This window comes from Salmo salar, chromosome 14, assembly GCF_965601325.2.
Source record: "Salmo salar chromosome 14, fSalSal1, whole genome shotgun sequence".
In the NCBI taxonomy this organism is placed as follows: Eukaryota; Metazoa; Chordata; class Actinopteri; order Salmoniformes; family Salmonidae; genus Salmo; species Salmo salar.
Window position 1 is genome coordinate 70,872,933 of NC_138304.1, and position 11,312 is coordinate 70,884,244.

General features: G+C 44.9%; 1 protein-coding gene across 1 annotated transcript; it reads left to right on the forward strand.

Annotated features, from left to right (window-relative positions):
• The first annotated feature begins 888 nt into the window (after window positions 1–888).
• LOC106570164 (glyceraldehyde-3-phosphate dehydrogenase-like) lies at window positions 889–5,303 on the forward strand. The gene is made up of 8 exons (XM_014142198.3): window positions 889–1,000; window positions 2,389–2,488; window positions 2,737–2,846; window positions 2,934–3,024; window positions 3,316–3,431; window positions 3,939–4,020; window positions 4,306–4,428; window positions 4,637–5,303. The coding sequence occupies exons 3-8, from the start codon at window positions 2,743–2,745 to the stop codon at window positions 4,838–4,840; spliced, it is 720 nt and encodes a 239-aa protein (XP_013997673.3). The 5' UTR covers window positions 889–1,000; window positions 2,389–2,488; window positions 2,737–2,742; the 3' UTR covers window positions 4,841–5,303.
• Window positions 5,304–11,312: the final 6,009 nt, after the last annotated feature.

Here is an 11,312-nt window from a genome sequence, read left to right on the forward strand (position 1 = left end):
AAAAGACACCTGGGAGCCAGAAATCTTTCTGATTGAGAGGGGGTCAAATATTTATTTCCCTCATTAAAATGCAAATCAATTTATAACATTTTTGACATGGGTTTTTCTGGATTCCTTTGTTGTTATTCTGTCTCTCACTGTTCAAATAAACCTACCATTAAAATTATAGACTGATCATTTCTTTGTCAGTGGGCAAACGTACAAAATCAGCAGGGGATCAAATACTTTTTTCCCTCACTGTACGTTCCATAGGTGCTTGCTCTCAAGTTCATAAGCCTGACCAAACTTCTGAGCCGTACATTGACCCTTGTATGTAGGACTCCTTTTTTAGTTGGGGGTGTGTCTGCTTCTGTCACTGGGCAATTTTATTTAAAATTGCATATCTTAAAGAGAACATAAGGAATGGCTGTTGACAGGATCGGGTCACAGGACATATCCTGGATTGTGTTGCACTTCTGCACTGTACATACCATAGGTGCTTGCTCTTAAGTTCACAAGCCTGGGTTGTACAGTTTTTACTAGAAACGAAACAGAAGCAAACAGGACGAAATGAGAAGGGACTACCTGAACTTGTCCAATAAGATGCTGCTTTTCATTTTCCATTGCAATTTTTTGGCCACCTTGTGCCCTAATGAATAAGACCCTGGTCTGGCCAATACCATTCTCTACTTCTTTCCAACCACCTCTCTGCAACACTCTTGTATCTCTCCTCAGCTGTCACATTCCTTTATTCTATCCATCTAATAATATCCTGCTAACCTTCTCGGCTAAAGTTCAGAGGTCACACTGAGACTTGTTTGGAGGAGCTGTTAGACCAATCATATCCCTCTAACCTTTATTTGACCAATCTGCAGCTGTCACTGAGCCACAGGAAGATTAAAGTTTGTTTTGATAGGCCCTTTCCCCAAATCAACCTGAATGTTTAACTGTGCCTACTTGAAAGACCAAACGCTGTGCCTTGCAGTTTGATATTTCACTCCTGCTGACCAACCTTACTATGGTAACTAAATGATGTCTCGTTATGACTGACTAATTGATCATGCTGACTGTTCACAGTTCCGGCAAAGCCAATCTTGTTGACCCATTGAAAAATGCTTTGTGGAGTATAGTTGTGATCTAACTTTATTGACCTGGGCCAGGTTTCCCAAAAGCAACTTAAGGCTAAGTTAATCATCTAACAATGAACTTAGCATCTTAAGGCTTTTGGGAAAGCAGACGCAGAACAAAATTACTTTGACCAAACTGTTACCAAACACTTGTTTTTCGCCCTGTGTTGTTTCTGACCACAGGAGGTTGGTGGCACCTTAATTGTGGAGAGCGGGCTGGTGGTAATGGCTGGGACGGAAGAGTTGGAATTGTATCAAATACCTGGTTTCACAGTTTTATTCCATTCGTCTCTGTTCCAGCCGTTATGAGCCGTCCTCCCCTCGGCAGCCTCCACTGTTTCTGGCATACTGTACACTGGCTCCTTTCTGACGTACTTTGACTATTTTGCTGGGCCATACATTGACCCTTGTGTGCAGGACTCATTTTAGTTGGGGGTTTGTCTGCTTGTGTCACTGGGCAAAGTTCCAGTATGTTCTATTAGAACAACGATCGTCACACCAACTCCTCAATCACAAAGATTATATCTTCCACTGTCGGTGGACTTCATTGGTCTATCTAGCTCTTTCTATATTGTTTCACAAGCTGGCTACAAAAGTCTGCAATATGGCGAATAGTCTTATCTAGACATTTCTCAACCGCTTGTGAGTGGTGTCAACTTAAGTCTCCAGAATTGACAGTGTTTGACTAATGTGGGCCTATCAGTAGTCTGCTTGAGTTAAACAGTAAAGGGAACGGTGCATACCGTACATACAGTGTGTATTCCACTGAACTTTACACCCAAGTTATGCTGCAACTGGGCATTTAAAGGGGAATTACACTCCAAGTTCCTGAACTGTTTTCATACATAAGTGGTCTTCTGTTGAAGTCCATGTTACCCAAGATGCACACCATGTTATTTGCGGTACTCCTCTTTTACATTATTTTGGGGTTGAGGGAACTAGATATACACAACTGATAGTGTGGAGCGTGGATTAATCTTGACATCAGACTACTGGATAGGCAAACTACAAATGTTACACTGACCAGCCTTGTCCCTTCCCTGCTTCTACAATTTGTGTCCTCAACCTGCACTTGTCTGTTGTATGGGTCAGCACGCTGCACAAACCCAACCATATTAGGCATAAACAAAGGGTCTGTGCTGCTAATGTCAAGTGTTGTTATCAGTCAAGGTTGGCAGGCCTTGAGGAGCTGTCAGTATAGGGCTGCTGCCACCTGCTGGAATGGTGTGGTTATATGGATACATGGGGATTAATCATAAAACTATCTGATTTCGCTTCACAGATTTGGGCGTATTGGTCGCCTGGTGACCCGTGCCGCCGCCAAGAGCGGAGAGGTCAATATCGTTGCCATCAATGACCCCTTCATCGACTTGAACAACACGGTGAGAACTTTATAGAGGCTACTGCTTTATATACCGACAAATATACAATTTAAAAGGTACGGAAATTGAAATAAACTGAGAAATATAAACCTGTTTTACTGAAGTCAGACATTGAGTGGGTCAGGTTTGTTTCGGTTAAACAAGAAATATCTCAGGTGCACAAGTTTACTGTACACATATTCAACACCTCCCTAAAGATTGTATGTAATATCACTGACCAGCTCTCTACCCCTGCCACTGTTCCATAGGTCTACATGTTCAAATATCACTCCACCCATGGTGTTTGGAAGCACAGTGAAGTGAGGCAAGAGAATGGCAAGCTGATCATTGGCATCCTCCACATCCCAGTTTTCCATGAGTAAGTGTTGTTCCTTTTCTTTACCTCTGTAATTCTAACACTAGTTTTATGGTATAATCCTAACTTCTATCTCTTTGCCATCTTCAGGAGGGACCCTTCCCAGATCAAGTGGAGAGAGGCTGGAGCTGCCTATGTTTTGGAATCTACCGGTGTGTTCACCACCATCAACAAGGCCTCTGTAAGTACCTCTTCGCTAGCAGACAATGGTCTATACTTGAATTTGGTGTATATATATATGAATGACTTCATGGCTATAAGGTTGTGGGTGAGCAGCAAGTGAGCACAATGCTGTATGTATTTTTATGCTGTAAATTGTTTACATTGATACCTTAACTTTTGCCTACAGACTGCCGATTTTGCATATCATCAGCGGTATGCGACTGAACCAAGCAAGGCAGCCTTGATGCTGTGTATTTGTTGTTACACAAACATACCCTTTGACCTCTCACCCCACCCATCACCCCCACAGGCTCACCTGCAGGGAGGTGCCAAGGGAGTCATCATCTCCGCCCCCAGCGCCGATGCCCCCATGTTCGTGATGGGTGTCAACCACCATCATTACGATAACTCCCTGAAGGTTGTCAGGTAAGCCCCTCCCCCCTCCACCCATGACATTATTTTAAAGGAGCAGTGTGACATGTACAAACATTCCTGCCACAGGGTGACATGTCACATGTACAAACAATTGCTGAAACAGATGCACACACACACACACACGCGCACACCAATTAAACTTTGGGACAATATCACTAAACAAGGTCCTGTGTTTGACAGATTTTGGAACAGAACTGTTTTCAACAATGGTTTTGTAAAGAAAAATGTACTCTCATTCTATGCATTCTTTACTTTACATTGCTTTCCATAAGCCTTATATTCAAATTCTATGGCAGCTGCATAACTCCTCGAGGTAAGAAAACAATTCAGATTAGGTAACATGGGAAACTATTTTACTTCGGAAAGGTAGGATTTCATGTGGGTCAAAGGTGGGTGGAGGAGTGACTTGGTGCTGCTGACGATACAGTTGAAATGATGTAGGGTTTTTCCTAGTGGGAGGATATAGATTATGTTGATAATGATGTCATGTCCTCACAGCAACGCCTCCTGTACAACTAACTGCCTGGCTCCCATCGCCAAGGTTATCAACGACAACTTTGGCATCATTGAGGGTCTCATGGTAAGAACGGATGATCATTGTGATAAAAAGCACAATTATCACACGGACTGGGATGTAGTGATAAAAGTGGGTCAACATTGATGCTAACATTGACGTCTCGATTAATGTACATGCTAACAACGCTCATGTTTCTGCACAAGTCCTGAGTCATGTTTATCAGAGCACACAACAGAAAAAGAAAATGTGGTTCATTTCAGATAGTAACTTCCTGTTTTCTTCCTTTTGGTGCCTAATGAACAAAACCCTGCATAGACTAGCATCCATATCACTTGTTTCCTCCCCCAGAGCACAGTTCACTCCGTCACAGCCACTCAGAAGACTGTTGACGTGCCCTCCGGTAAGCTGTGGAGAGATGGACGTGGTGCCAGCCAGAACATTATCCCTGCCTCCACCAGCACCTCTAAGGCGGTGAGCAAGGTTATCCAGGACCATTGGTTTCGTAATGGAGGTTTTATGATCAATGGATGGGATTTGTATAGTCCTTTTCACTATATATTCGAAAGCATGAACATTTTTTTATAGCCCCATCCCTCAGCTGTATATCAAAACAAGTGGCAGGGCTGTCATTGTTTTATTATCCCAGAATGTAGATTTAACTGAACCTTCTGACCCACAGCAAGCTGACCGGCATGGCCTTCGTGTCCCCACCCCCAACGTGTCCGTGGTTGACCTGACTGTCTGTCTTGAGAAGGACGTAAGTCTCGTCACCTCTCTACGCTTTTTGGGGTATTTTATTGAAATACAAGATGTTCTACACAAGTACAGCTACTCTTCGATCCCAGGCTGTGTCACAGCCGGCCGTGACTGGGAGGACCCATGAGGCGGCGCACAGTTGGCCCAGCATCGTCCGGGTTAGCGGAGGGTTTTGCCGGCCGGGATTTCCCTGTCCCATCATGCTCTAGCGACTCCTTGTGGCCGGCCGGGTGCCTGCAAGCTGACTGCGGTCGCCAGATGGATGGTGTTTCCTCCAACACAATGATGTGTCTGGCTTCCGAGTTAGAAGATTTTATTTTAAAAGAAACGACTATTAATGTTAATCTGAGAGACTCTGATGTTATGTTTTATTTTGATCCAAATGATATGGACCCTGATTTAACTTTCATTGTTCATTTGTTTATCTTTCATGGAAGATTATTCATCCATTATCCATAAAACGAAGTGGGCAGAGAACAAACCCCTCTTCACATTATTTAAGATAGAATTGAAATATTATTTTGTAATTATCATTGAATGTAAAAACAAAAAAGCAATACGCACCATAAACGTTTTTGACAGATTGAAAATGTATCTCGATTTGTAATACCCCTGTCTGTTAGGTTTATTTACTCTTGTTTTTATATTTCTGTTTTTGAATGAGTCATCCAATATGCTGTAATAGAAATAATGTCATGCTCGTGAAACGGTACTGACCGTCACTGACAGCTAGGTAGTGAAAGTTAGCAGTTGCTGAGTCATTTTAACTGTCATCCAGAATCTCTTGTTCTAGAGATATCACTTTTACACATGGGTGTAACTGTTTTTGTGAAGCAACCCTCCTGCTTAGAACAACCATTTCCAGGGCAACAAGAAATGTACAGTGGTGCATTGACTTCTAAAGAAAAAGAATGAACTTATTTTTGGTTCCTTGGAAGAGGAAAAACAGGTTGCCTGACGGCAGGTGACGTGAGCCAGACAACTCAAGAAGAGATCAGTGCATTCAAATCACAGACATATCATTGCTCTTTAAAAAACAGGATAGGAACAAGACAACAAGAAAAGAGATTATATGTTGTTCATGTAAGTATTTGAACTTTATTATACTTTATTCATGACTGTTGTTGTAAATGTACTATTGTTTTTTCCAAGACAGGGACAACTGGTGCATTTGGTTGAAAAAAAAAGTTGTTCTATTTAAATCTACTTTTTTAATTGTATTTTTTAATGGCTTTGTTGCTGGTTTCGGGGTAGTCCCTTATAGCTGATAGATAATAGTTAATCACTGATAATATATCTGATCTCTCCCACTAGTATCCGATCTCTGCATCTAAATTTACATTTATATTTAAGTCATTTAGCAGACGCTCTTATCCAGAGCGACTTACAAATTGGTGCATTCACCTTATAATATCCAGTGGAACAACCACTTTACAATAGTGCATCTAAATCTTTTAAGGGGGGGTTAGAAGGATTACTTTATCCTATCCCAGGTATTCCTTAAAGAGGTGGGGTTTCAGGTGTCTCCGGAAGGTGGTGATTGACTCCGCTGTCCTGGCGTCGTGAGGGAGCTTGTTCCACCATTGGGGTGCCAGAGCAGCGAACAGTTTTGACTGGGCTGAGCGGGAACTGTGTTTCCTCAGAGGTAGGGAGGCGAGCAGGCCAGAGGTGGATGAACGCAGTGCCCTTGTTTGGGTGTAGGGCCTGATCAGAGCCTGAAGGTACGGAGGTGCCGTTCCCCTCACAGCTCCGTAGGCAAGCACCATGGTCTTGTAGCGGATGCGAGCTTCAACTGGAAGCCAGTGGAGAGAGCGGAGGAGCGGGGTGACGTGAGAGAACTTGGGAAGGTTGAACACCAGACGGGCTGCGGCGTTCTGGATGAGTTGTAGGGGTTTAATGGCACAGGCAGGGAGCCCAGCCAACAACGAGTTGCAGTAATCCAGACGGGAGATGACAAGTGCCTGGATTAGGACCTGCGCCGCTTCCTGTGTGAGGCAGGGTCGTACTCTGCGAATGTTGTAGAGCATGAACCTACAGGATCGGGTCACCGCCTTGATGTTAGTGGAGAACGACAGGGTGTTGTCCAGGGTCACACCGAGGCTCTTAGCACTCTGGGAGGAGGACACAAGGGAGTTGTCAACCGTGATGGCGAGATCATGGAACGGGCAGTCCTTCCCCGGGAGGAAGAGCAGCTCCGTCTTGCCGAGGTTCAGCTAGAGGTGGTGATCCGTCATCCACACTGATATGTCTGCCAGACATGCAGAGATGCGATTCGCCACCTGGTTGTCAGAAGGGGGAAAGGAGAAGATTAATTGTGTGTCATCTGCATAGCAATGATATGAGAGACCATGTGAGGATATGACAGAGCCAAGTGACTTGGTGTATAGCGAGAATAGGAGAGGGCCTAGAACAGAGCCCTGGGGGACACCAGTGGTGAGAGCACGTGGTGCGGAGACAGATTCTCGCCACGCCACCTGGTAGGAGCGACCTGTCAGGTAGGACGCAATCCAAGCGTGGGCCGCGCCGGAGATGCCCAGCTCGGAGAGGGTGGAGAGGAGGATCTGATGGTTCACAGTATCAAAGGCAGCAGATAGGTCTAGAAGGATGAGAGCAGAGGAGAGAGAGTTAGCTTTAGCAGTGCGGAGAGCCTCCGTGACACAGAGAAGAGCAGTCTCAGTTGAATGCCCAGTCTTGAAACCTGACTGATTAGGATCAAGAAGGTCATTCTGAGAGAGATAGCAAGAGAGCTGGCCAAGGACGGCACGTTCAAGAGTTTTGGAGAGAAAAGAAAGAAGGGATACTGGTCTGTAGTTGTTGACATCGGAGGGATCGAGTGTAGGTTTTTTCAGAAGGGGTGCAACTCTCGCTCTCTTGAAGACGGAAGGGACGTAGCCAGCGGTCAAGGATGAGTTGATGAGCGAGGTGAGGTAGGGGAGAAGGTCTCCGGAAATGGTCTGGAGAAGAGAGGAGGGGATAGGGTCAAGTGGGCAGGTTGTTGGGCAGCCGGCCGTCACAAGACGCGAGATTTCATCTGGAGAGAGAGGGGAGAAAGAGGTCAAAGCACAGGGTAGGGCAGTGTGAGCAGGACCAGCGGTGTCATTTGACTTAGCAAACGAGGATCGGATGTCGTCAACCTTCTTTTCAAAATGGTTGACGAAGTCATCCGCAGAGAGGGGGGGGGGGGGGGGGGGGGGGAGGAGGATTCAGGAGGGAGGGAGGAGAAGGTAGCAAAGAGCTTCCTAGGGTTAGAGGCAGATGCTTGGAGTTTAGAGTGGTAGAAAGTGGCTTTAGCAGCAGAGACAGAAGAGGAAAATGTAGAGAGGAGGGAGTGAAAGGATGCCAGGTCCGCAGGGAGGCGAGTTTTCCTCCATTTCCGCTCGGCTGCCCGGAGCCCTGTTCTGTGAGCTCGCAGTGAGTCGTCGAGCCACGGAGCAGGAGGGGAGGACCGAGCCGGCCTGGAGGGTAGGGGACAGAGGAAATCAAAGGATGCAGAGAGGGAGGAGAGGAGGGTTGAGGAGGCAGAATCAGGAGATAGGTTGGAGAAGGTTTGAGCAGAGGGAAGAGATGATAGGATGGAAGAGGAGAGAGTTGCGGGAGAGAGAGAGCGAAGGTTGGGACGGCGCAATACCATCCGAGTAGGGGCAGAGTGAGAAGTGTTGGATGAGAGCGAGAGGGAAAAGGATACAAGGTAGTGGTCGGAGACTTGGAGGGGAGTTGCAATGAGATTAGTGGAAGAACAGCATCTAGTAAAGATGAGGTCAAGCGTATTGCCTGCCTTGTGAGTAGGGGGGGAAGGTGAGAGGGTGAGGTCAAAAGAGGAGAGGAGTGGAAAGAAGGAGGCAGAGAGGAATGAGTCAAAGGTAGACGTGGGGAGGTTAAAGTCACCCAGAACTGTGAGAGGTGAGCCATCCTCAGGATGGCTCACCTCTCACGGCATCAAGGCATCTGTGATATAGTTTATAAATATGGACAGTGATCAAGATGAAATCACCCAGGGTAAGTATGAGCTGAAATATCTTTTTCTCCCAATTGGTAGTTACAGTCTTGTCCCATCGCTTCAACTCCTGTACGGACTCAGGGGAGGCGAAGGACGAGAGCCATGCGTCCTCCGAAACACGACCCTGCCAGTCTGCACTGCTTCTTGACACACTGCTCGCTTTACCCAGAAGCCAGAAGCATCAATGTGTCAGAAGAAACACCGTACAACTGGCAACCGAAGTCAGTGTGCAGGTGCCCGGCCCACCATAAAGAGTCACTAGAGCGCAATTGGACGAGGACATCCCAGCCGACCAAACCCTCCCCTAAACCGGACGACGCTTGGCCAATTGTGCGCCTCCTCATGGGACTCCCAGTCACAGACGGCTAGGATGCATCCTTGAATCAAACCCCGATATGTAGTGACACCTCAAGCACTGCGATGCAGTGCCTTAGACCGCTGCGCCACTCGGGAGGCCCTGAAATGCCTACTTTTATTTACCTTTGGACAATTTGAGAGGGCCCATTAGCCTTATAAAGGCACTACAGAATAATTGAGGTGAGGTGCAGTTTTGTGGCAATCCCAAACCAATAGTTAAGGCTATAATATAACATTTTTTATTTACATATTTACATTTCTTCAAAATATATATTTGTTGTAACTTGTTAAAACAGTCCTCGCAATCTCTTATTTACCATTTGGTGAAGTCTTAAATATAAGGCTACATGAATGGGTTAAAGTGCTTTCGAAGTGAGAGCAAGTACTTTATCTTCATCTTGCTGCCAAAGTTACAGATTGTGGCTTTAAATTTGAAGGCTAAATGGGTTTCCCTGCCCCATCTCTCTCTGTCCTTTTCTATCTTCCTCTGTCTCATAGAGGAATATCATGTTGGGAAACCTCTTCCAGCCCGACTACAGTTGTTCCTACCAATGCCACATCCACAAGTCAGTACAAAGACAAAACCGTGGCATGTTGAGGAGAAAGATGTTGAGGAAAAAACACTTTCCTCCATTCCAGCTCTCTAACTGCCTCTGTCTACTTTACTAACACATATAGCTCAGATTGACATTGTCACTGTGGAAGATGAATTCACCTTTAATTAATATACATACCTTTAACTACGACTTAAAGGGATAGCTTTCTGAGTTTTTACTGCAATCCTAATTGGTTTGTGTTCTAACTTATTTAAAATACAGACTACTTGTTTTAAATACAGGCTCTACAGCAAGCCCTATGAAGTAAACTATGTATGGCTTGGGAGTAAAAACATATACAAAAAATCTTTGAGAAAAGTTATGTTCCATAAACGTAGATGAACACAGATCTTCTGGAGTGATATTGTGGCAATAGAAGTCTGATTTAAGTATCGACAAGGTATTTTGGGATGTTTTTAGAGAAGCGTGGCAAACGCATTCTATGCATTGTTTACTTCACTGGGCTTTCTGTAGAAAACGATCTCTTTAAGTTGATTGTTTCTGTCCTTTCACTCGCTCAGGACAGGACCATGGTAACATAACAACTATTGAGAAGAGACCAACTACATCTTTGATTTATGCCCCTCCCTATGCTACCAGAACACAGAATACAACCGCTGAGAAGATACCAACATCCATAAATTCAAGTCTGTTTAGCCCTGACAATTCTACTACAACAAAGACCACCACAACCTTTTGAGATAACACCATTCTCCTCAATTACAAGTCAGTATACACCTGACCATTCTACCAGTACAGTGAAAACCCCCATTGAGAAAAGAGCAACATCCTCCATTGCAACTGTGAATGCCACTTCCAGTTACACTACGACACATCAGTCTGATTTTAATGGGTAGATGGATTCCTGTGGGGGACACACAGTACATGTTCAAAAAGCTATTGGAAGACGATCTTGTGATGTCAGTAAATACGTAATTCCCTCCGACATTTCAGTGAACGGCAGGCCAGAGATTGACATAGATCAGGTGCTGGGGGGGGGGGGGGGGGGATCTACACAAGATGCGTCAGGAATTCATGACCAACAGCAACATCTATCCACATTTAAGACGGTGTGGCCTGTCAGCAAGTCACACTCTTCTCTCCACTGATCCCATTGACTGCAAGTACAACATTCAACTTATATGTTCTCTATTGTTTTATGTATGTGTCAAAGGTTGTCAAATAAAATCAAATGTATTTTACCATATTTCAGCTCTCCTCGATCAAACAACAGGAAATTGTGTAATGGAGCATGTGTAGCATACGTTTCAACTAGGTGTAGGCCTACTTTTGCACAAAACACAGTCCAAAAGTTTCAGTAAGCCAGTAGCCCATAGCTTTTAGACAATATGAGCAGAGAACCTTACAGGCAACGTTATTATGAGCTCTCTCTGACGTCCCCAAGGGATGCTGAGGGTGCCGTAAAACTCCTAAATCGTGAGCCATCATTGATTGAAATAATGGTGACAAAGTTAGACTTACAGACAATAATGCCATTGATATTACTCACGTGTAGGGGAAAATAAACACACAATGTGATATTAATGAAACGTGTCGAGAATTTACTCAAGCCAAGCAGTAGGTGATTGCGCGTTTACTCTAGTCGTGGCGGTAGTTGAAACCCGCAGTAGCTTGTTTATTTCTGCCTG

Coding starts and splice junctions, on each gene's coding strand:
- LOC106570164 (XM_014142198.3), top strand. CDS start 2,743: ATGTTCAAATATCACTCCACCCATGGTGTTTGGAAGCACAGTGAAGTG. Junction 2,847..2,933: donor CACATCCCAGTTTTCCATGA/GTAAGTGTTGTT, acceptor TGCCATCTTCAG/GAGGGACCCTTCCCAGATCA. Junction 3,025..3,315: donor CCACCATCAACAAGGCCTCT/GTAAGTACCTCT, acceptor TCACCCCCACAG/GCTCACCTGCAGGGAGGTGC.